General features: G+C 41.8%; 3 protein-coding genes across 3 annotated transcripts; 1 reads left to right on the top strand and 2 right to left on the bottom strand.

Moving 5' to 3' along the window:
• The first annotated feature begins 1,255 nt into the window (after positions 1–1,255).
• Positions 1,256–7,240, top strand: LOC125022067. Its single transcript, XM_047608360.1, has 8 exons — positions 1,256–1,383; positions 2,305–2,343; positions 2,485–2,715; positions 2,799–3,080; positions 3,571–3,849; positions 3,948–4,148; positions 5,480–5,596; positions 5,686–7,240. Exons 1-8 carry the CDS (start codon positions 1,350–1,352, stop codon positions 6,168–6,170), a joined length of 1,668 nt encoding a protein of 555 aa, XP_047464316.1. The 5' UTR covers positions 1,256–1,349; the 3' UTR covers positions 6,171–7,240.
• Positions 7,241–9,479: 2,239 nt separating this feature from the next.
• Positions 9,480–21,273, bottom strand: LOC125023031 (vesicular glutamate transporter 1-like). Its single transcript, XM_047610099.1, has 13 exons — positions 20,564–21,273; positions 15,864–16,116; positions 15,151–15,269; positions 14,941–15,055; positions 14,762–14,849; positions 14,414–14,500; positions 13,928–14,064; positions 13,325–13,474; positions 13,056–13,188; positions 12,526–12,636; positions 12,290–12,417; positions 11,835–11,904; positions 9,480–11,687 (listed from the first exon to the last, which is right to left on the bottom strand). The coding sequence occupies exons 1-13, from the start codon at positions 20,623–20,625 to the stop codon at positions 11,377–11,379; spliced, it is 1,764 nt and encodes a 587-aa protein (XP_047466055.1). The 5' UTR covers positions 20,626–21,273; the 3' UTR covers positions 9,480–11,376.
• An 807-nt stretch (positions 21,274–22,080) lies between these two features.
• LOC125022697 (proline-rich receptor-like protein kinase PERK2) lies at positions 22,081–25,955 on the bottom strand. Its single transcript, XM_047609572.1, has 5 exons — positions 25,699–25,955; positions 23,975–24,168; positions 23,420–23,654; positions 23,150–23,299; positions 22,081–22,653 (listed from the first exon to the last, which is right to left on the bottom strand). The coding sequence occupies exons 3-5, from the start codon at positions 23,640–23,642 to the stop codon at positions 22,418–22,420; spliced, it is 609 nt and encodes a 202-aa protein (XP_047465528.1). The 5' UTR covers positions 23,643–23,654; positions 23,975–24,168; positions 25,699–25,955; the 3' UTR covers positions 22,081–22,417.
• Between the last annotated feature and the right edge of the window lie 152 nt (positions 25,956–26,107).

The following is a 26,107-nucleotide window of genomic DNA, read 5'->3' as shown; positions in this document are numbered from 1 at the left end:
GAATGGACCCAGTAACATTAACTGTGAGGCTAGATGGTAGTTTGTAAAAATATTTGGATTCGCCTTCTGAATCTGTCTGTCCGGTTCTCTTACTTATCATTTGATTCTAGGAGCTTTTTATGTGAAATCTGGAATGTTCCTACTTACTTCCTTTCTTCCTTCCTCCCTCCCTCCCTTCCTTCCGGTAAAAGAATTCGCCCCTCTGGCAAGGAAACTTGGCAAGGAAACAGATAAAAAAACAGTTTATTTAAGCTCGATGGCTTAAGCATTAGAGTCATCGGCTCAGGATTGGCGAAAATCGGTGGGACCTATCAAGTCAAGTGTAGTCAACTTCATTGTCAATTCTGACATGTGCAACGCGATACGGGATCATCATCCACCATCCTCAAAGGCCTATGGTGCAGCAGCTAAACAAAAAGAACGTAAACAAGAATGTGCAAATGTTGAGAATATATAAAAATATAAAAGAGAAAAAATAAAATATATCCTGTATATATAAAAAGTAGACAAATAAGAACATGACATAGCGCATAACAACCATATACATAAAGTGACTGATGCTACTCTGAGTTGAATAGTGCATCTACTGTCTGGAGAAGCCTGCAGACAGAACTCCATCCCTCTGAAAGTCCCTTTGACTGATGAGTCAAAATGTGAAATATTTGTCTGTAGCAGAAGGCAGGTTATTTTAGGCAACAGTGGAGCATGGTGGAGGTTCCTTGCAAGTTTAGGGCTGCATTTCTGCAAATGGAGTCGGGGTTTTGATCAGGTTGATGGTGTCCTCAATGCTGAGAAATACAGGTAAATACTTATCCATCGTTCAGTACCATCAGGGAGGAGTATGATTGGCCCCAAATTTATTGTGCAGCAAGACAAAGACAAAGTCTGGGATTACATGAAGAGACAGAAGGATTTGAGGAGGCCTACGTCCACAGAAAATCTGTGATTAGTTCTCCAAGATGTTTGGAACAACCTACCAGCCGAGTTCCTTCAAATACTGTGTAAGCGTACCTAAAGAATTGATGCTGTCTGGAAGGGAAAGGGTGGTCACACCAATATTCCATACTGGATTTAGATTTCTCTTTTATTGATTCACTGCATTTTGTTAACTGATGAAAATAAACTATAACACTTACATTTTTGAAAGTATTCTTAGTTCACAGCAGTATGCTTGGATGGTTAAACTTGTAGATCATCTACTTTATACTTTATTCATGCAACACTTTGTGGTTGCCCCAACCCCCAACAACTTCCTCAAGAGGACAAAATTGAAACTGCTTGTTCGTGTCTGGTCAGTCCTTGGTGTCGTAGTGGGAGAGTTGGTTCTCTTGTCTGTGTTACTCTGTGACATGAAGGGTGGACTACCTCTGCGCCTTTTGGCAGGTAATAAGGATTAAGTGAAGTCGAGAATTAGATTTAGTGGGTTGTTGCAGATTTAGATCTGTACAGTTTTCATTTTCATCATTGCTGTTATCACAATTATGTTTTGCTTTTGAGACAGAATGTCAGATTTCAGTTTGCTTTTACATAAATGCCAGTGGCTAGTTTTTTAAGCTGTGTCTAACATTATTTTTTATAACTATAATTATTATTACACTGTACTGTTGAACAATTACACATGCACGCACGCAGATGCTAGACACTGGCTTTTAACAGAAAATGAGTTTGTTTTTGATTTTTGATTGATTTTTGTTGCATTGAACAGCAAATAACAAGTCCTAACCCTTTGCCACTGGGTCGCCACAACAATATTTTACTATTTCTACAAAAAAATCTATATATATATATTGTGTGGATAACTTAATACAATTTTCTATTCTGAATGTCCAACCACTGTGACAGTGTTGCACAACAAATTGCAACGTATATACTTACTCGCTAACATTATTTAACTATGCTCTGAGTAAAGCTTATTTATCATTTATTTTAGTCTAGTTCGGTTGTTTATTTTAGTTGTGCAAGGGGAACTCGCAAAGCAAGAATTTCATTGCCCAGTGTAAACTTTGCTATGTATATGACAATAAACTTAATGAACTTCAAATTATTTATAAATGCTGTGCTACATAATACTGTTCATATTTAATATTTTTTCTGACTGCGTCAAATTCAAATTGTTAAATTGAATGAAGAACACTTGTGATCACACGGAAATTAAAGATACAGACAGATGTGTTTATTTTGTGAATCATCATTTTGAATATGGATTCAGTATCTGCTAAATGGAAGAAACAAATGCAAAATGTGTTTTACTTGCTCATGAAAGTTGAATTAAAGAGTAAATAATAATTTTATATTTGGTTACAGTGTTCACACTCGTGGCAAGATGTCAGCAAAAGCCACAAGGTAATCAGTTTTCTCTCATTCTTTTCCAAATCACATGTTAGCAGAAATAACAACGTATGATAACTTTTTGTTTAATTTTATAGCAGTGGGGAAATAAAAAGCACCAACGCAAATTGTTTCTCTGTTCCTCTGCCTTTTTAGTAACCTTATCAACCAAATTAAACCAGATCTTCATCGGAGACTTGATTTATTTGAAGTGTGACAACATTACGAAAGGCGATGAAAAAAACGTGAAATGGTACTTAAATGGCCAGGCTCTAACACAGACAGGACAGTTCTTGAAGATACCAGTTGACAGCGGCAGTGAGGTGGGTCCTTACCGATGTGAGGACGGTGTAGAAAAAAGTGATCCTTTTACCAGGCCCGTCTCCGGTAAATGAACCACATGAATATTAATATTTCAGCTGAAAAATTCTAAGATCTGAAGTTCTGTAATATGTTTATCTACTTTTCAGATCTCACTCCCAGTGCCTCACTCACCATCCATTCAGGCCAGCCAGTGATGCCGAGAGGTGGTTCAGTTAACCTGAAGATTGAGCACGAGGATGGTCTGGTAGGATGGTTGTGCTGGACCTACAGGGGAAACAAGCTGTACAAAGTTATCCTGAGAAAAATGGAGAAAGATGCTGTCAGTTACATCTTTGAACCACAAACAAAGAGTCTCCCTGAGACAATTGTCTGGTGCTCTGATAAAACTACGGAAGTGAGAAGTAACCAAATCATCCTGCGGAACTCAGGTAGGCATTTAATGAGATGTTGCAAATACTAATAACATTTGTCTTAGTGTTCCATGTTTAACATTTACACTTTTGACAGTAGTTTGTATTTAAAGTGAAGTCCTAACCCACAACCTCTAGGGGTCTGTGGAGGTACTGCAGAGGGGACACAAAATCTTTAGTTGATTAGATATTTTTTAAAAATAGACATTTTTTTTTTAAATTTCCTTCACAATTTTCCATCACGGCAACTCTACTGTTGCGCATATTTGAAATGAAAATAATGATAATATTTTTATTATTTGAATAGCTTAATATTGAATGCAAAATGACGATATCTCAAAAAGTATAAAGGCCATAGCTTAGATATTTGTGTATGTAATGTATAATTATATATACAGTTTTACAGACTGATTTACAATTTACAAAAACAGTCAGGACTGCACTGTCCTCAGAGTTAATTCTTTTTAATTATAGGAGTTAAACTAATCAGACTCATATTTTCTTTTAGATAAAGAAGTACTTCTGGAAATGAATCCCTTCCCGCCTATAGTTGGAGAGAGTCTGACTCTGGCGTGCATGGTCTGGGGCACAGATCGAATTAGCCATGCTGTTTTCTATAAGAATAACGCGAGCATTCATAGTGGTGACAAATCGACCTACGAAATCCCTCATGTGACAGATTCTACAAAGAGAGAATATAAGTGTGAGGCCGTCTTCACATACAGGGACACAACTGGTGGGCCTCCAAGGACTGAGACTTCGGAAAGTCAAGAAGTGTTTGTTCAAGGTATTCACCAAACTTCTTACTGCTTTTGTATATTGTTTATTACCATATAATTTTCTTTAATAGAAATCTTAAAAATCTTCAAATTTTTTCCTTTTTAGGGCGTCCCAAAAGAGCAGCACTGACTGAAGACAGGTCGTGCTCTTGTTCATCTTGCCCCGACGGAGCATCTTATCGGTACTACAAGAAAGATGGTCAGTCATGGGTCCTTCTCAGTGCCAACCAGCAGCCGACCGTGGGAGGTACTTACCGGTGTCGAGCTGTGTGGGGCAACAAGAGATCTTTTCCCAGTAATGCCCTTGGTAAGTTTCCTCTCATTCTTTGAGAACTGTGGTATTTCTGTTGTGACTGGAAGGAGTTTACAAAGTATCTATATTAAAAAAATCCCCTCTCATGATTTTGTCACAGTTGTCACACCTTTGGTGTTTTGGACATCCTAGATAAAGATATGTACAGAGTGCCTAAAAAGTAACCCATCTTACTCTATATCACTTATGATGCACAACAAGTGTGTAACATTGTCGTTATCTGTAGAGCCACTGTCATCTGCCTGCATTTTGTGTTATTTTTTTTTTTTAGCCGTGTTCAGGACATTCCTGGGGTTGGCCTGTTTATGTGTAGTTCCAGAAACACCAGCACTCAGGATGTCAGAGCAACATCGGAGCAATTGAGCTACATCACCATCTCTGCTCTGTGTGCTTTAAAAAGCTGGGTCTGTGCGTCCATTTGAGAGAGGGTGGGGCTGAGCTATGCACAACGATAAGCACGCAGAGCAGTGAAGTGTGACTTTTGGTTGCACTCAAACAAAATCAAGCGCCTTCCCACAGTGTCATGCAAAGGGTGTGTGTGTTTGATTGTGCCGTATAATGTAAGTTCTATAACACCACTGCCCCTTTTAGCAGGTGAGAAAGGGAAACGTTTAACTATTGCATTTATGAACAGAAACCAACAAACTCTGCCAAGTATACCTTTCACACAATCCTCAACATACAAAGTGACGGCTGAGTTTGAAAGATCCTGACTATGTACTGGTGCGGATGGCTCCGACTAGTACATTCTCTGAGAAATGATATGACTTTTGATCTTCACTTTTCTAGGAATGAGAAGGCAGGGTGTCCGTGAGCTACTGAACAATATTAAAAACTGTTGCAGCACCTCTTTAAATGTAAAATACGGCACATTTTGTCTGAATGCAGCCATAAGGACATATGACTGTCTGGAGGCTACACACTCACTCCCCAAAGGTTGCAGCTCGACTATCAGACACTTTGAATGAGTCTGACAGGTGTAGCCACACTCAGTTCATATCAGAATACAAGAACACGCCACTTGGATTTCATCACGTCTTTCAACAGATACATTGCAAAAAAATATCTCCTCATGCAATTCCTACACAGTCCTGATAGTCCTCCAACCAACCAGAGCCAATTTTGAAGAAAATAAATTCAACTCCACAGCGTTCTGATGTCGTTCTCGACTATCTCACTGGTACTCTGTCCATCCATCATCACTTAAATCCTGCCCAAGACCAACTTTAAAATTCATTTAGTTTGCAGGCTAACATATTATATACTCTTATGTCTTTATTTTCACAGCTTGGTTATACATAATTTATTATCTGTTTCTGTTTCAGATCTCCCCGACTCCGGTCCTCCTCTGATCATAATCGTATTAGTTGTGATCGTTCTGTTGGTTGTTGGTGCGACTATTATCTACTTTGTAATGAAGAAGAAGAGGAACCAAGCCACAGGTGAGTTACTGCTACTTGTTTTAAACATTTTTCATGTGCATGCTGAAGGTCACTGCCTACATGCCGCATTGTATGTCACCCTCTTATAGGGGCAATTTACGAGGATGTGGGACAGAAGGCACGAGACAAAGATGAGGACAAATACCAGGAACTGCAAGTGGGGCGCGGGAGGGATGCTGAATACGACACCCTGAAGCTTGAAGAAATGGGCGGAGAGAAGAAAGAAGGCGAATATGAAGCACTGAAGAAAGATGGAACGAAAGAAGGCGTATACCACACCCTGGGACAGGCGGCTGCAGCCGGAGGAGACGGGGGGTATGAAGCACTGAAGAAAGGGGGGACGAAGGAAGACGTATACCACAGTCTGGGACAGGAGGGGGCAACAGGAGGAGAGGGGGGGTATGAAGCACTGAAGAAAGGGGGGGTGAAGGACGACGTATACCACAGTCTGGGGAAAGAGGGGGCAGCAGAAGGAGATGGGGGGTATGAAGCATTGAAGAAAGAGGGAACGAAAGAAGGGGTATACCACACCCTGGGAAAGGAGGGGGCAGCAGGAGGAGACGAAAAAGCATAGAAAAAGGACGAGGAATCTGAGGTAGTGGACGAAAGAAAGGGGGAAATATAAGTGACGTGAAGTCATTTTATTCTCATGCAAATTAGCAGGCCAGTGACATCAGGGTCTGGTCGTTCAGATTCTATGATCAGACAAAACTATACATACAATCTAGTGGTGTTTGAAAAGAGCAAGCAGTAACTTCAGGCGTTTCTTGGGCACGTATCCCTGAATAAAGACGTAAATTTGTTTCAGTCAAGGACAATCTCAGGTTTGTGCAAGTGGGATCCAGAGTTTTATACCGACTGTATGATTGGCAGGGAGACACATTTAGCTAATATGCATGCATGCATTGATATTATTCATAATCATTACACATAATACTTCGCCTACATTTACATCCATTTTAAGCAGTAAAGCAAGTCGTCATATATATCTAGTCAGTCATTCTGCTCTGACGCTTTGAGGAAATCTTGCCAGGGCTAAATGCTCATTGTACATATACTTCCAATAATCTCATCATACAGCGATTATGAGTATTTGTGTTTTCCTTATTATCCTGTCAGTTTATTCCGTCATTTTCTTCCATATGTACACATAATTATACTATTATTTGTAATGTACACATCACAATAACCATCATATTTCACACTGTGGTATATATAAAGGAGTATCTTATCTTAATGATATCAGCTTGTAGACATGTTTTTAAGTTTCTGTAGAAATGCAACATGATAAAAGATGTAGTCCATGCTTTGGTTTTCCTTTTTTTTTTTTCTAACTTAAATGAGTGGCAATGAACATTTGAATGTTTTATTTTTAACCTGTTCATACCCATGTACATTTGAGGATTGTTACATATTCACATAGCAGTCTAACGGGTAAATAATAAGACTCTCTTTTGACTGGATTTTGGATGATACAGTGTTCCAGTGAATACCACTGAAACTGTGCAGCGTGTCTCTGGCGTGGAAGTAGTCTCTCATTTCCTAAATGTATAAGTATCACGCAAATGCATTTTTGTAAGCAATGTATGCCAAGCATGTCTGCAATATACACAATAAAGGCTTGAATAAAGACTTGAAAGATCATATCCCCACTAAGTGATTTCATTTAAGTGTTGTTTGCTTCTCTCCTGACAGTAATGCAGTAATGTCACCTTTTAATGGAGTGTGTTTTGCAGAGGCATGAAAAAAAAAAACACTACCACCTACCTCACTGGGTTCAGCACCTGGACTCCAGGACTTTCTCTGCTGTATCTTTGGTGCTTCCATCTTTACAAAACAGTCCTGTCAGACCTCAGGCACAGAGTAGTTGTCAAAAAGCCAAGGAGTCAAAATACAGTTTGAAAGAAATTTAAATGGTTGGAGTTTAGTTTCAGTTGTAGCCTAGCATAGAAGTAGCAGTTTTGGCACTAAACCCTAGAAAAAGGAAGAAAGCTGGCCGAATTGCATTCACAAGTGTCAAAACAAATGATTTAAAAATGTTTGTGGACCTTAAATCACACAGAATTTCCCTCTGAATGCCCGTTTTTTAATTTTTTGTTTGTTTGTTTGTTTTTTTCTTTTGAAAGTTAAAACGTCTCGGTTTAAAGTTGAAACTGCAACTCAAAGTTACGCCCATACCAAGTACACAGGAGGGTAAGTGAAACTGTGTAATTAACAAAGCACTTTCCTAACCTAAATATTGCTGTATTATTATAAATAGAGAAGGAAAGTGAGTAATCTAAAGTAATCGCAAACTAAAAAAAAACATGTCTATCAACTTCCCCCTTCTCCCCCGTCTACTTGGTACTTTCTAACAAGCTCGTTCCCAGCAGCTGAAAGCCGTTGGACTTATTATAAGGTGTGCACTCTCTGAAAAAACAATTCCAGTCAGTAAACAAGGAAGGAGAAAGCTTATTAGCAAGGCAAAAATATGCTTTCTGTATTAGTCTAACATTAGCAGCTTTACAAAGACACTGTGTATGAATGTATTTTAAGTACAAATGTACCTGAGGCCTAAAAAGAAAGTTTTCTTCTAGTGTCACTGTGAAACAGACACATATAAAAGGCGTGATTTCTGTTTCACTGTAGTATGAAAAAAACTATATACAAAACTGCAAGTTCAGGCAGCTTTTGTGGCGCCATGACTTAGGCCAGACTTCAGTTGCATGTCACACCCACTTGTACCTCCGCTGCTGCTGTCGATACAGACAGTTTCTGCGCTGACGAGGCAACAGCCGGGGACTTTTGGAGTTCGTGTTCAAATTTGGCAAAAATGTTCAACCTTCATTTCACAGACGCCCCATTTCTGTGAATGCAATATTTCAGGAAACTTGTGCCGTGCTCCAAGAAATAAAAACGTCAGCAAAAATTTGCCGAGCGTTCACCATTTGAGGAAATACATATTAGACACAAATATTTGTTTAAATTTGAAGATGAACCGCAAAGGTATACGTGGTCAAAGGTCACGGCGACCTCGTAAAACCTTGTTTATGGCCGTAACTCGAGAATTCATATAAGAATCATCAAAGGTCAAAGGTCAAGTTCAGAAGTCCTTCAGTGCATGTTTTGAATGAGTCTGGACAGCCATGGGGGAATTATAATGAAACAAAAGACTCAATAGCATGCTCATGGATAAAATTGTGATTAGTTAATTACAGTGTTATGTTTGTGGTATTGGTCCTGTTAAAGCTGAAATGTATTGACTTTCAATAGACCATGTACTAGTAACATATTGTGTTCAAAGAGTATTTTCCACTCATTCCTATTTGTTTAAGGAAATTGTGAGGTAATACATCTGTGCACACCACTGGATATTTGATTCATTGCAGAAGGGACTGATAGTTTGTTGTAATCTCACCACTTGTCTCCTTCCCCCATTCTTTGCTGCGTCCTTCGCCTCTGCACTCCTTGCAACTTAATGCCACGCAAAGGAGCAAACGAACCGAGGGAGGTAGAGTTGCAGGATTATCATGTATCGATGGGGTTCTAGCGCTCCTCCCCGCCCATCTTTTCCCTCTCCCCGGCAGATGGATGCGGGATAACCCCGTTGATTTGAGCGACCAGAGGAGAGCGGTGAGAGTGAATCCCTGAGCCTCTCGCCCCTCGTTCTGGTGCCATCGAAATCTATTTTTACTGTTGCTCCTTATACTTTGGCTCGTGATCAATACGGTGTCGGGGAGAGGAGAACAGCATTAGGAGTAACATGAACCCATACGGGGAGAGGGGGTTTAGACCGACGTTATTAGCGGCTGATTCATGGAGCAGAGGTACAGCGAGACAAAACATTAAAATGGCACAGAAATGGCATTAAACTGCCAAATTACCTCTAATAATGGTGCGGGAATATTCACCTCTAGGTTTTATTATACAATATGTCCACATGTACAGGATTTTTTTTTTTTTTTTACACATTCAGTTTTAAGTTTACAACCCAGAACAAAACATTTAACAGTGGTTTAATGAAAAAAGACAAAAACCTGTAAAAATCCTAACATTTTACATCCAGTCTATGAGTGAACTCCACTCGATGAAATCCCGTGACCTAATACAGGGACTCGTTTGTTTTTTTCATTTCATTTCTGTGATAACTAGATACATGACAACATCTAATAACAAAAGTAGAGTAAGTTGCTCATTTACAGGGAAATGTCATCGTTTCATTGTCTGCTGTTACTTTTTTTTTATATATATATATATTTTAACTGATGTCAGTTTTAATTGGACAGTTTATCCATCATTTAGCAAACCGTCGTTTTAAAACACTTTAAAATGAATCAAAGGGCATCAAAAGTTAGCCTTTAAATGAGAATGCTACGTCACTAGGCTCAGTGGTTTTTGTAGAGACTTCACAGTTTTTACAGTGAGAGCAAACTGCTTTTCCAAAGTTCCATAACAGAATAACAATAATGAAGCATGTAGTACATTTGATTTTGAAAAAAAGATTTCTAAACTAATAAACTATTTTCAAGGTGAATGTTATTTTGCTGGACAATAACGCCCCTCCGAGGAACCCGAGGCCTTTTTAACCCTCGGTTTGTCAGCAGGCAGACAGGTTAGAGGCCATGTACTGTTCATAAAGCATTTTTTTTTCTCCAGGAAATAAAATTGCATTTAAAAACGTCAACGTGGGCTAGTTCGACTTCACAGAAAGTTGCGTACAGTAACGTTTGCAGGTGTTCGATTATCATGTACACCAATACTACAGAACAAAATATTTTGTTGTATTGGCACAAGCAACATGCTTCTTCTTGAAGGTGTGCAGATTAAGGACAATAATGACGTCAGATCACGAAAACCTTCCCGTTTCACAAATTTAAAGCCATTTCGACAAGCTCAGTGTTTAGCCACCTAACGAGAGAATTCCATTGTCAGCATGTGCTTAGAAGTGTGTAATCTTGAGTGATTCAAATATGATGTGAGAGACATACAAATAAAGTCAGTTAATAGAGAAACGTCTACAATGATTACAATGAAGAAACACCAACGAGAGCCACACTAGACCTAAAGCGCAGCCTTCGTCCAACAAGGCTTGTTGGAGACGTTTCGTATGCCGGTAGATGCATGCATGGATGGACAGCTGTACAGTAAATAGGTTGTAAGAAAACACTGAAAAATAACCGGGTTAGGGTTAGTGGCGATGCGTGTGTTGTTTTTACGATGTTTAGGGGCGGCTTAGACTCAGTGGGACCTGGATATCAGGACAAGAATTTTCCAGGCACAGGCCTAGAACGAATTTGACAAAAACAGGAAAACACATGATAAGCTGAACAATCGGAAGAATAAACAAACATACACACACGACAGTCTTTGGCAGAGGCTAATGTCCACACAGCTGCACACTTTCACTCAGCTCTTCAGCACATGGCATAAGTTTCTTGCCCACTGTTTGCTAACCCTGTTATTTTCAGTGTTTCCTTACGACTTAGCTGTCTATCCACGCGTGCATACGCAGGCATATGTCATTCCTCCAACAGACTGACGATTCCTAAAACACACCTGTCTGTCACACAAAGGTACACAACTGCAGTCACACACAAACACACACTTTACATCTACTAATGTCTCCGCCCCCACTGTTCAGTCTCTTCAGTCCAGTTGTGATAACACAGTGAGGTTTGCTGAAATGAGTCCCTGGGCAGGCTCCATTTTTTTTTTTTTTTTTTTTTTAATCCCGCAAGTTTTTCCACGCCAGGTGTAATTTTACAGTTTCTGCCTCACTGTGTGCGGGCGACCTGCTACTTTTATGTTAACTCTCTGTCACCCTCTCCTCCATAAAGATAATTATTGGTTCCAGCTGGTTGCACATACTCCTCGGTCTTGTCCCAGTCTGACACCCAGCCTCCTCCTCCTCCTCCTCCTCCTCCTCCTCCTCCCATGCCTCCCCCGTTAGGGTCTGACCCCTGGTTCATGGCTCCGTAGCCTCCCCCTCCGCTTGTGCGATACAGCTCCTCCGTCTCATTTGCGAGCTCGTCCTCATCCAGGATGCCGCACTTCTCGTCGCTCAGCTGCTCTGGCTCGGCCCAAGCCTGTTTCTCCCCAGATGCGAAGAGGCCTGTGGCACATACACGAAGCGTACACATCGCTAATTACAGGAATCAGTAACAGAACATGTTCTAGTGATTTGTTTGTTTACATTCAGAATAATAGAATGGCAGCTGCATATGTGTTATTTCTCTGGTTGAGTAGGAAACACACGCACCATAGAATATAACACCTCCATAATGAACAAGCGAAGCAATGAGAAACACACCCTGCCACTCCTCACGCGTCTGTCAGAGAACAAGATGAGTCACAGTTAGTGTAACTTATGAACATGAAAAACTTTAAGCTTCTGTTTGAATCGATATATACTGAAGAGGGAAAAATATTTACTAGTTTTGCACATGGACTGCTTAATTTGCTTCAAACACCTTTCAGTGCACAAGACTGATGTTTCCACTCAAATAAACATCTCCTTGTATGGAAATGACAAAATTAAAAGGAAGGAAGTAACACTTCTGCTGTTGTCTTTGATAGCGAATATGAGGCTAAAAATATTGTATGTTCTTTGGCCACACCAAATCACCAGAAAAACATAAATTTTTTTTGATGACAACTAGATTCTGACTGCACGTACGCATTTGTATCACATGTATGTTCAGAGCCGGTTCTAACCTTGTGCTTCGTCATGGCGCCAACTATAAGAGGACAAACCATGCCAGACAACGTGCCCACACCGTTGGAAATACCCATCAGGATACTAGCATATCGTGGTGCAATGTCCAGGTGGTTGACATTGAAACCTTATGAGGAGTAAACAAAAAACTGTTATATATCCATACAAAAAAAAAACTAACTAACTAATAAATCTATTAGTATTTGAAAGCACAATGATTTCAGGAATATTTCACCTGATATTGCAAAACCAGAGAAGCCCACGGCCAGGACCAGGAAGGTAATGGCAATGCCTTTTGTATGTGAGAATCCGACCACCAGCAACAGAGTAGCCTCCATCCCAAACCCTAATGGAGATAAGCCAGGGAAAGGCACAGTAAACAAGACTGAGTCTAAAACATTAAATGTAAATGCTTATATAACTGAAATCCATTTTTGTCCACAACGGCCTTTTTCTGAAACTGCACTTGACAGTTATCTCAAGTTGCTAAGCAACATGTATTGCTCTCCATTTCAGTTTGGTGTCAATTGCTGTGTTTCAGTGGACAGAAGCAGAGCTTGCGCTTTACAGAAGTGAGTCATCATACTTCTTTTTCAGTGCATGGTTTCTCACTACAGAATTAGCCACCAAATTGCTGAACATTCTTTGGGGTTTGATGGGCTGAGTCAACAGATTAATTATACGGGTCAAACATTGTTTTTCAGATCTAATGCGTGCACATGTACACCACCACATTTCAGTTCCTCCACCGCGGCCTCGTCTCACCTCCGCAGTTCATGAGTTTCCTGACGTTGGTGGTCGACATGATTTGGTTAGAGCGCAGATAGTCGGCGATCTGACCACCGATGGGCACAATGATGGTCATGACCAGATGGGGCAGGGCAGACACAATGCCCACCTAGATCGGAGAAAGAGGAAGGGTGGAGGAGTAATTTCATGCAGCGAGTATTAAGGCCTCTCGGGGGAGGCCCAGCCAAACACGGACAGCAAAAACTTTGGCTCCAAAACCCTGCACACGTTTCGCTTTTAGTCACCTTGCTAATCTCGAAACCAAACACCTCCTCAAAGTAGGCAGGCTGGCTGATGAGGAGCAGGTAGAACGTCCAGCTTCTGCAGAAATTGGCCACTATGATGGCGTAAACCGGCATGGAGGTGAAGAAGGCTCTCCACGGCGTGTTGAACTTCTGCAAGAGGAGAGCGACCAAATTCAGAGACTTCACTGTCGTCGTTCTGATATGCTCAAAAACATGCATGGGAAACAGTTAACTTGATTATATGGCCGATTAGTTAATTGAGGTTGTAGCAAAAACTTAGAAGCATGAGAAACTAGAAGTGTGATGAGCAAGCGGAGGGTTAGGGTGGAACTTTAAACTGTTAGTTTAGCCTAAATGCAGGCAGAGAAGTGGTGACCACTAATTAGCCGCTCCTAAATGCGACCGTGTGGTGTGTCTGACTCAGCTCATATTCATGTACCATCTCCTCACATGTGGCATCCACTCACATTAAAATCTACATTTCATACTGTCATGCATTCACAGCCATTTCATTTTTGAGTGAAATAAAGTGTTTAAAGCATGTGTGAATGACAGATCAGGACCGAGACAGTTTGTCATGTTTTGGATGTTGCACGCTCTGACCGTTATTGACTGCTGAGACGACTCGCCGATACTCTCTTCAATATATTTCCTCTCCTCGTCGGTGATGGTGGGGTGGATTGCCGGACTCTCATACGACACCAGGATCCAGAAGCAGTACCACATGATACCAAAGGTTCCTGGAGTGCAAGAAAAAGAGCAGTGCAGGCGGAAAGAGGGGTTAAAAAGAACAAATGTTGCCACTATCTTTGGCAGAAAATTGTATGAATTCAAAATGTGTCCTTTTTTTAGATTTATTTTTACGGTCTTAGCTCGGGTGTTTTTTTTTGCACTTGCAGTTTCAGTATATGTCATCTTTTTTGTGTTGCTGTGCAGCATTGCATTATAACCATCAGCAGTAAACTATATCTCATCACAAGACAAAATGTCCCTCTTTCTAAGATGAAAACCTTGCACACAAATTTCAAAACAGACAGTTATGAACTCTGAAAGCTTTGAGGTAGAGGCCGAGCGTCAGAGGTCACCCACCGTAGACGTAGAAGACAGACGACCATCCTGAGTACTGCACAAGGATCCCAGCTAACGGCATGGCAATAACAGCACCAGCGTAAGAACCTGACAAAGAAAAGCATTTGGTTTAGGGCTATATGTGCATGTATTTAGATGACACATCGTATCATCACAGAGCATGGAACATTTGTGAAAAATGTGACGAGCAAAAGGTCATGTGTGAAACTGGCAGCATCGTTATCTACAGTCATGCATGGCAAAGATCAGTAGCGACCGCATCTTAAAAATGGTTGTGTGAAAGTCATTTTTAACCAAAGCGTTTTGCTTATGGGCAGAGGGAGATAGCTCCAGGTATCAGGGGCTCACCACAGAAAGCCGTCGTGGCCAGACGACTTCTTTCAAGAGGCGGCGCCCACTTCGCCCAGATACCGTGACAGGCTGGGTATGAAACTCCCTGTGGAGTGTGGGGTTATAGATAGGGATTAAAAACACGATAAAAAAGTTTCAGATACAACGTGTAACCAGAAACGCTTCTAACGGCGCACCTCGACGAGTCCCTGAAACACCCTGACGATGATGACACAGCCAAAGTGCACCCGCGCTGCCGAGGGGATGAGCATGTTCAAGCAAGACGTGGCCACTATAGCAAAGCCGAACACTCTGAAGCAGAAATGAAACAAAGGAAATTATTACTTAATATATTTAACATGGTTCACGGTTCAGCACACAGCAGTGCTAAGCGTGGACCAGCAGACCTGTTTGCTGCAAACTTTTGGCAGATGAACCCTCCGGGTATTTGGGTCACTATGTATCCCCAGAAGAATGAACCGTGGATCATTCCCACCGTTTCCGGATCCCAGTCGAACTGCGCTTTCTGCCGGGACAGACAATATAAAATTTAGACTTATGAATCCGCACTTGAATTAGCTTTTTTTAGCACCATTAACTCAGGGTTAGATCTAACGGAGCATATGATAACCAAAGCTGGCCGTTATATTAGGTGGAACAACCAGCAGCCAAGATGAAAAGATGAAAGAACAGACACGGTCCTCCAGTGACACCTACTGAACAGTCACAAGTATTTCTACATGTGTCCTTTAACTAATTTAGTTCGACCTCCCAGTTTCAGTTTTCATCGCCAAGGTGTGTAGTATACAATGAGACGCTGCAAGCATGGCACACCGCAGTCTAATAAGATTTCACTTGACTGGAATACACCTTTCTCCAAGCAGACATTTTACTACTGGAAAGGCTTTACATTAATAGCTGCATTCATTTAAGACTTGATCCTGGGTGCTGATAATGTGCAGTCACACTTTACTGAGACCTGATGGAGCGTGCAGCAGAGGTTAGAGGTTTTCACGTACTTATGGCCATATGTGTCAACCCAAAACGTATCTAAAACATTAATATTCTGGAGGCACAGTACGTTGCTGGTATTGAAGGCTACATTTCTTTCATCACTCACCACTATGACCTCCTTGTTGTCTCTGTAGATGGTGTGGCTGTTGACCATGCTGACGATGGCCACACCCAGGTTGCACCGGATACCGAAGGAGATGCAGAATCCGAGGCCTGAGAGGATGGCGATGATGTAACGCCTGGGCAGGCCAAAGCACGTGCAGTCCACCACGGGCATCTCCTTCTCCTCCACCAGCTCCGGCCGGCCCTCCGCCGACAGCTCGATGGTCTCGCCATTCTCCTGTTTCTTCTCAAGAGCTCTGTTGGGGAGAGCGAGGGAATTCATGTACAGGGCGGTCTGCACTAAAGTCGGCCCATTTGGCACCGATATTCGTGAACTAACAGTGTCTGTAAAGGGAGTACTAGAGAATATGGTTTATTAAAAACATCCTTCAGCTTGTAATGTGATTGCCAGTGCTACATATCAGTTACGTTTCAATGCTATCTAGGAACATTTGCACTGTTCTGCCACAGCTTAATTACAATTAATTACATTTCAGAAAATCCTCCAAAAGGTAAAGTCTTTGGTTTCATTCCAGTAAAACAGTTAAAGTGACAAGAAATACCGCTGCTTTTGTTTAACTTGCTTTCTCTACATTGTGGATTATGTTTCAGAGGGGAATCAGTTGGGGGTGGAGAAGGTGGACAAGAGGTTTTCCACCCTCTTGCTGCTACGCTGAAAACAGATCCCACTGTGAAGGTCTTGCTGGCTGACAGCTCAGCTGGATAAAAGAGCAGGAATCTTGACGTTCAGACTATCCTCACTCGGCGTTAATTTGACTGGTAACTCCAGTTAACAAGACACAGTCAGCACATTTCTCCGTTAGCCTCGAATTACTGATGTTTGCCGAAAAGATCTTTGACTCGTCTTGTCAAGGTGTTAATATATTGAGTATTTCTTGTGATGCGGACGTTCCCCTCCCGACAGGACTGGCCGACAGCGGAGTGAAGCGCTGGCGCTCGCCTTCCTTTCATGGCTCGCAGAGAAACCCTGAGAAACCGTGACCTCTGCCAGCCTCCGGTCTAACAAGCATCAAATATGTATCTAACCGCAGCAGTCATTTATTAAACATGACATGAGCAATGCCGAGTTCTGAGATCAGACTGGAACACTGTGTGTGCAGCTGACGGAGCACAGATGGTCTTTAACTATAAATTACAGCTTAAACTATTGTACACACTACACTCAAATGTAATATACGTGAAAGTTAAAAACTGATCCCCTGATGACTTTTGGCTCTGGTAGATGTAATTTAAGGCCAAATTGTCAAGACATTCGCAACGAACAAGAGGCTGCAATTCAGAAGATTTTTTTTAAAGGTTTTAGCTAAAACACAAAAATGTATCTCAAAATTTGAGTCGATTGACTTTCACAGACACTAAGGAACCCTTGAAATGTATTTGGTAGGATGGTCTGGGGTAAGAGATCACGATCAGGCAAATTAAATTTAGATTTATTCCTCCTCAGTCGACATGAGACATATTCTTTTACATTTAAAGGCAGCTTGCACTGTAGAATATTTCCTTACATAGATCCCTCATGTGATCAGTGCAATATTTGTTCGCCTTTGCATTAACTCAATGATTTCAGTCCTTTGCTTTGCAGATCAAGTTACAGATTCTAACGTAATATGAAACATGAAACAGGACAGAACGTGGCATCATTTGTTAACCCGCTGGCACGGAGACTGATCTGTGAAGTTCTGTAATCTGTATATATATTATAATTCTTAGCCTTTAACAGTCGCCAACTGTAACCACCTTGCATGTTTCATGGTAGGAAAGGGTGAGGAAAAGGGATTACAGCTTATATGCATTATGTACTGCAGCCGTTAACGTATGTTTGCATCAAATGAATAAATTAAATCTGACATACATCAGTTCCTCAGTGAAATACACGCTCCTTCACCCCAACAATATAACAATGGTGTCTACCAGTCAGGAAGTAGGACGTGTTTATTAAACCAAAGATAATTTTAAGTCTAGAGAGGCTGGATGCCGCTGAAGAGACGCTCAGATCGTCAAAAGCATTAAGTGTCTTCTGCAGTGCTGGCCGAGCCTATCAAACAATTCAGAAGGTTTTATTCTGGTTTTGTTGACACTCATCAAAGCCTCTATGTACACAGCTGTCTATTTCCCGTGGAGACTTAAAAATAACAACGAACACTAACATATCAAGTCACAAAAGAACTCCGGCAATACCATTTGTCTTCCTGCCAGCAAAACTGTCAAGAGGATTCACTTAAAACCTCCAACAGTAACTGGGAAATGAAGCATCCGTGCGCTGTTAGTTACTGTAAGCAGGGCTTCCAACAATCTTCAACACTGATCAAGTATTAATGATTCTCACTGTTAAATTATTAATATCTCCAGCTCTCTTGGACTATTTTTGTCTGGGCGGGCCCCACTCTTCATTCTTCCTGTCTCCTCCTCATCTTTTAACTCAGCTCCCCAGACTCACGCAGAGTCTCTCACACACACACAATTCACAGCGTTTCTGTCTTAACACCAATTTATTTCCCTGGCGTTCAGATCTAGTGCACACGGAGCTCTCTGTAATATGAAACACCCGTTTTCCCATATATATATATATATATATATATATATATATATTTTTTTTTTTTTTAATCATATACCAGATATGTTGCAGTGACTTTTCATGACTGATCCCGAGTTAAGGTAAATCCGTCGTAATCCTTACAAACAACATGACCTTCTCCCAGTTGCTCTAATCAAACAGTGGTGAAAGGTCTGGCTGGATCAAATCTGCAGAGAAATCTAACTGAACTGCAAACAGTTCTGAATCTTGATTAAATGTAAGAAAGCTGAATTCGCATCCCCGTCCCTGCTCGGGGAGTACACCTGGTCCTGTCTCCGGTCCTATCTCCGGGTTAATCTCTTAATTCATACACCAAGGACAAATGTCAGGGCAGTTCAGAGTTTAGTCATCAGCTTGGAATCATTGATTGGATAAGAGAGAATCAAATAACTGATTGCTGGAGAGCTTGGAAAGCTTTACAAGAACTCCATGAACTGTCTAGTAAATGTTAGATATCCACTGTAGATTTTTTTTTGGGGCACATAATCTGAAAAATAAAAAGAACATTTTCATTTCTCTGATAAACCAATCGTGGCAAAGCATGCACTGGAAGGTAGGATTCTGTCCTGCTACAGAGCTGATTGCTAAACTTCACCTAGACCAGATTATTCAGGCAAAGATACGCGCAGTATTTGAAGTTAAATGGATGAATGGCAGATGCGTAAAGTTATGTTATGACGTGTGTGCTGGTTTAGGAAGAGAGAGGAACGAGAAGAAGATACACCGCCATCTTTTTGTCTGCACTTCCCTCCGTGCGCCCGTTAGGGACGTTGCGTGCAGAGAGCAGGACCGGAGAACAAGCCGGTGCTTTACGCACAGCGGCGAGGTACCAAGGGAGCACCTGAGAGCACGTGCGCTCCGCGGAAATGTCAGGCCGCTGCGCTCTCTCTGCCGCAGGCCGAGAGGCCTAATCCCGCATGCTAGACGCCCTTAAAAGGGGGGGAAGGGACACGGTGACGAGCTATCGGGCTACTTAAGAGGAGAGAGGGAAGTGGCCAAGGTGTACGGCCTGCAGGGATTTACGTGGGCCGACAGCTTGGACGGGGAGAGGCTATTTCTGGAGAGGATTTAAGTGTTTAGACGGTGCATCAAATCCCGAGAGAAAGAAAGGGGAGTCCATCAATACATCCTTGCTTTCAGATCACTGGCCAGGTTTATGACCGCCTTACACATTCAATTTCTACGGTGTGTCACGCATCTTAGCAACTTGATACTAAGAGGAGAATAAAAAGTTTACAAAAAAAAAAAAAGCCGCACAATTCCACTTGATGAAAAGTGCCAGATTTGGTGCCGTGTTCCGAGCTCGATCCAACACAAATAAGTTGCTCTGCTGTTGGAAATGTAAATTTTTAGTTTTGAAAAAGTTGGAGCCTTTGTTAGAGTTACAGGATAAGTCTTCCCGAGATTGCTGTCCGGTTTTGACAGATGTGACGGAATAGCAGGCCTCTCTGGTTAGCTTTACGCTAAACGCGCGGTTTAAGACCCACCTTCACCAAACATCCAACTTGTGCGTGGTGTAAAGTGAACATGAAGCTCGGCTGCTCAGTCAGCAAACTGCGGATAAACTGTGACGGCGTTTCTGTAATTTGACATTGTGACATCACTGCAGAGAAGCCAGGAAGAGATGGATCCCAGCTATCGATCCAGCGCTTCATTTTACACTGATGGAACAGTTTGTGCCTAAAATGAAATTTAATTCTGTTTTTGTCCCTCGGAAGCGAAGAGGGATAATTTATTTAGCACTGCGTGTGAAAGAGACTTTGCAAGGCTCCAGAGCGTCCGTGCGCTCACAGAAAATACTTTCAGCTTTTGATATTCACATATTATGTCCAGCAATGCTTTCTAAATGGATCCACTGTGAATGCCCTTGGCATTTGTCACGAGTTAGATTCGTGTTTGCTATAGAGACAGATGTGCCAGGTTTTCCGGGACCCTGGACACCCTGATCTTCTGTTCTTCTCTTATCCCCTCAAGATACTTATTAGATCATGTTTCAGAAACATTAGGTAATGACTCTCCCGCAGATCCCGCGAATAAGTGCAGATTAGTAAACTTTCTTTGTGACATTAAAATCTGTGTTGTTTCCCAGTTGCAGGGAGTTTACATACCCGTATATTTTCCCGAGAGTCTTGGCTGCCACGGCCTTAAACCTGTCCGGCCGGATCTCCATCCTCACGACTCCAGGACCGGACCAGTGTGCAGTCTTTGCGCGCTCCCGTCTGAGCGCACAACCTTCTCGTGTGCTCCCTCCGCTTCGTGTTCACATAAAAATTATTAGCACTATTATTTTCTTTTTTTACTGGGTAACCAGACCTCTTAATCCACAGTTTCCTGTGAACCTATCGTCAATGACACCGATTGTTCGCGGATTTAATTTACCTCAGGTGTCTTTACATAAAATCAACCGGGCAAACATTTTCAGTCCAACTTTGCCACATTCCTCAACGTCCAAACGAACTTCTTCACACTCCCCGGTGTCCCAAAAGGTTGACAGCGCGCTGTGGGCAACTTTCGACAGGATTCATGGTCAAAAAGTGCCTCTGGCCATGGTCCTGAAAACAGATTACTGCCGCCTGCGCGCTAATCTCTCCAAGTGTGTGTAGTGAGTGGAAGGTGGCATGTCACTTCCTTCCACGCAACCCGGCGTTTTAAGCACCCACTGTCCAAGCAGCGGCTATTCTCGGAGCGCACCAGCCTTGAATGGAGGGAGTTAGAGTAAACACTGTCCGATCGAAGCATGTCAGCCGAGTTCCCAGGTATTTGTGAGACACGGTCTCCTCTCCGGACGCTGTAGTGATTGCGGGCGATTCTGCGGTTATTTCTGACCGGAGATTCCATTTAAAAAGGACCATGAGCGCGCACTAGATAAGATGAACACAAGGGTTGGAGGGATGCGGCAGGTTCCAGGTTTTGTGATCTACTTTGTTGTGAATTGATCTCAGCATATCTCCTGCGTCCTGTGCGCCTTGCCAACTGGGGCAGGGCTGTTATGTCGAATTACCACTGAAGGCACTCGCATATGAATGTGAGAACTGTTTAATACTTTGACTTCATGTTAGTGATTTGGGACCTGGGATTTATGAAGCTGGATAAAATAGTCTTTTGTTTCTTTAGCATATGAGACACATTTTATGTAGTACAGGCTAAAAGCACAGACGTAAAGGTCGTTGTATCCTAAATCCGTCAGTATGTCCAAATTAGGAACATGTACTGTTTACTTTTTAAAAGACATTCCTGCAGCACACATGCATATCCATCAATCTAAAACAAAACATTATAAATAAAAACAGATGTTCTTTTTAATTAAGATATGTTGCCACTTCATTGTAGGAAACATCTGTGTAAATAGATGATGATTTCCATTTGGGTATTTCATTTCAAGCTCTTCTTTAAAGGAAAGAGAACGTGATTAATGCAACTAAAAACACTCATGTGTGGTCATTTATGAGAAGTCAAATTGTCCGTGTCATGGATGATGGCTAAATGATCCTCTGGTGGAACTCTTTTCTTTTTTCTTTTTTTTGAGCATCCTTGCCAAATTAGAGTTTTTCTTAATGTTGCAACCTTACAGCCACTGTGTGTCACATCCAAAGGAATGAGAGGGAAGGAAGGGCATAATGTATGAGGTTTTGGACAAAATGTATGTCTATTTATCTAGTACTTTTTTAATAAAACAAGTTTAATCTGTCTAAATCTGAGAATCTATATGTCCTTTGTTAAAGCACATAGACTTAATGGGACTGTAATTATTTATCAAAAACCAAAGCCAGCAGAAGAGTATTGATTTATTTATTTTTTATTGCCAGACTGTTTATTTTCTAATGAAACGGTGAGTTAGTTAGATAAGGTGCAGAAGAGCTCGTAGCTGATAAACACACGGCACAAATGACTACAGTTCATGCATGTGATTGCATGTGACAGCTACTGTCATTGAAAAACCTCCCGCCGCTACCTGTTCAATATCAGATGTAGCTCTTCTCCAGATCCTTGGCGGATATAGTTCTCAGAGACTGAGAGGAGAGGAAGAGGGGAGGGAAAGGCATGGCGGAGGGAGGAGGGGACAGGCTGGGTGGGACAGAAATGACAGACGGGGTGTCGGAGAGGGAACCGTATCCAGCCTTGCGCACGTCTAGTGCGCTGGAGTTGGCGGAGGCGTGGAAAAACACCGGGGGAGGATCCATGGGGTCTGCAGTTAAATCTGGAAACAGACAGACATGGAAAATGGTTAGCTAATAATAATAACAGAAACGCACAATCAATGTGCACAAGACAATGAGACATAATCTGTCATGTTTGCGTATCTGCTGTTGCAGAGTTGCATTTCTAGCATTTTGAAGGCGCATCATTTAATAGTGCCTCCACATGGCAGCAAGCAGGAAGTGCTACGGCACCAAGAAGTCATGCTCCTGTTAGTAACTCAGCTGGTCTGTGATGCTTCACAACAAATGACACCCAGGAGATGAGAGATGGAAAAGAAGAGATAATAATGACGGAGAGACTCTCACTGTGTCTGCTGCTGATGAGGAGCCTGTTTACATGCAATGGTCTGATTCCCCTTATAACTGTTGTAAGTTATGTGTATTTTCACAAATACAAAAAGTACCCAGTCTCACTTTAAATATGAGCACATAAAAGTTGAGCTTTTTATAGATCCCTGACTATTGGCGCCGCTGTCTGTAGCAATAAAACGGTACCTGGGTCATTGTTTAGTTGGGTGTGCAGGTACTGCTGCTTGGTGTAGAACTGGTTGTAGATGCAGTAGACTGCAGCCATCAGAACGAAGGTCCCCATGGCCGCAGCGATGAACAGGCCCACTTTGGCGTTATCTTTGTCCACATGGGCATCTGCACATGACAGAGACCTTCAGAATAAAAGCGTTCTCACGCCCAGCAGGCGCGTCAATTTGAACGTCGTCAAACATGTGCAGTTTCTGCTAAAAGAGTGCGCGTTCAAAGTAGACTCACATGTCTGCTTGGCATTTAAATGAGTGCTCTCCTCTTTTCTGAACAGGTCTCGTATGTGTGGTGGTGGTGGAGGAGGAGGAGGAGGAGGAGGTGGTGGTGCTGCTGCTGCTGCTGGGGCCTGGTGGGCACTGGTTTCCTGCTCAGACTGCAGGGTGCTCTGGGAGCTGCTCAGTGGAAACACAAGCAGCAGGTACAAAGCTGCCAGGCCTGCCATGTGGGTCATCCACTGGTACACCTGCAAATGAAAGTTACATTCACTGCAAACGCGCAGCCAACGAAAAACAAGCCTTCCGCACTTTATCTTGAGAGTTGCAGCACGCATACTTTTTCAAGTCATTAATACGTCTCATAAGGAACACGTTCGGTCTAAAAATACTGCAGTTATTTGTCACACCGCACTGTTATGAGTACCCAGTTGTATTTAGAAAAAACAGAACACCTGATCACACTCTGAAGCCCGGCCTCTAAAACCATCCAACGACCTGCTTCACACACACACATCTATAGATACACAAAGCAAAGTTGCAACATTTTACACAGATTAGTTGTGTCTACCTGAAGTCGAAGCGAAGATGCCGTTTTTCTCTCTGCTGGGTGTTGGTCCTCTCTGCCTCTATTGCCAAGTGAAGTGAGACTGCATCCAAGACGACTGAACTCCCCAGACAAACATCATTTCCAAGGGGACACCAGCGAGTAGTCGTCCACACGAGAGCACACACGCAAAAAAACAGCTTTTGCAGGTGCTGTGTCTGGAGAGATGTATTGAACCAGACTGTCCCCTTTGAACAAGGTCTCCACTGGCACAGTGTTTCCAGTGCTTTAAATATTCTGACCTATTTGCATTAAATGCATCATCATAATACAAATAATTAAGGATTGCTTTAGATGCAAAGTTAATTAGTTTGTGGGAGGCATACCATACAGACCCAGTATTAAAATAAAAATAATATTAGTGTTAGAAGCAAAATGGAGTTAAATAAAAGTACTGAGTGATATAATATCACATGTGGAACTGCTAGGTGTGTGTAAGCAGCATGTCACCTCTGTAGCTCCTGCAGGGGGCGCTGAAATGCATATATAGTTTTGATGAAGTAAGAAGAAAAAAGGTTGGATAAATAGCTTGATTACTCTTCACTAGGAGTTCTGTTGAGTTCAGGAGTTATTGGATCATATAAATATTTATTGAAATACTGCTTTTAGAATAAGTTAGAATCCAAAGTCAGAAATCACTTCTTTAATCTTTAGTGCACAGCAAATTGAGAAGAGTTGAATTCTTGGTGTTAAACTAGACATATACTAGTAGAGTTAATTATACTATGGGTAGACTTAATCCATTATAATTAACTCTCAGTCGATAAATAGTTGTTGTCAAAACCGAGTGTAAAAAGGAAGTGTCACTAAATCAAACCTCTAGGTGTAAATGTCTAAATATTAACGCCCCCAACCCCCATTAGCCACGGACACTTTACTCGTCGCGCTGTTACTAACTACCCGGAAACCTGCTTAATGAGCTAGAGGTTAGCATGGTTAGCATGCATGCCTGTCCTCACTGTTACATAGAAAGTGAGTTACGGCAGTAAACGGTGCAGTGTTTGGCTTGACGTTTTGTCTGAGTGAGACGAGTCATGCACTTTGTAACCACAGATATAAAACGTGATAAGATGATGCCAATGGTTCGGAGTTGCTAGCTAGTGTGCTAAACTGGTGCTAACGCTACATACCTACACTGTGCCTTACTGTTGCATGTTCTAATATTTGTGGTGCAAGTTTGAAAATAAATGTTTTTGAACTGCCAAACATGACTACCTTTTTACTTTAGTAAAGTTTGTTTTCCAAGTATTTTCTGTAGGATTATATAAGAACTGTATTGACACCTTTTAAGTGTTATTGGGGGAACACTTGCGTAGTTAAGAAATAGTCCTCTGAGAGTTAATTGCTAACACTACATAAAAAAAACACTAGTTGGTGTTAGGCAGTGTTAAATTTAACTACAAGAAGAGTCAAATTTACACTAATTTAGTGTAAAGGTACCAACACAACACAGTGTTAAATTAACACTGAGGTGTGGACCCATAAAGACACTTTAAAAGTGTTAAGATCAACTCTTATGGTGTTAATTTGGGTATGCTGATTTTACTGTGTGTGTTGTATTTTACAAGCCTGGAATTTCAAGGGAACTGAAGCTGTCAGATAAGTCTAGCGGTGTAGAAACATTGAGTAGTACTTAGTACTTAAGTAATGTACAAGTACCTGGAACGTGTGCTTAAGTGCTTAGTTACCTTCCACCGCTGGTTTGGAGATCTACATCTGCAGTCCTTGGTCTGATATTTGATCCTCTGCAAAACTTGCATCAGTGAGTGTTCTGTTCCCATTGGTTGCCTTCAAGGACTACCTGACAGTTCAAGGGCTGAGAGATATGAAAGACAAAAAACAAACAAACATAGAAATGCACCAACAATCAAAATAAAAATTCAGCCGCCTCAGCCTAACATCTTCCCGGCCTTGAGGTTCAGGTGTCCGGCCACCTGCACCACGTTCTGCTAACGTTCTCTGCCAGATCTTTTCAGACACAATAAGACAAGTCTCACAAAAGAAACCTTCCCCAGTCAGGCAGATTCCTGTGACCGCAGAAGTTGTAAGAAAAACAAATCTTCATATTCTCTCTACGTGTCGTTCTCAAAACAGCTG

Source organism: Mugil cephalus, chromosome 16 (assembly GCF_022458985.1).
Source record: "Mugil cephalus isolate CIBA_MC_2020 chromosome 16, CIBA_Mcephalus_1.1, whole genome shotgun sequence".
In the NCBI taxonomy this organism is placed as follows: domain Eukaryota; kingdom Metazoa; phylum Chordata; class Actinopteri; order Mugiliformes; family Mugilidae; genus Mugil; species Mugil cephalus.
This window is presented reverse-complemented; position numbering and strand designations above follow the sequence as displayed.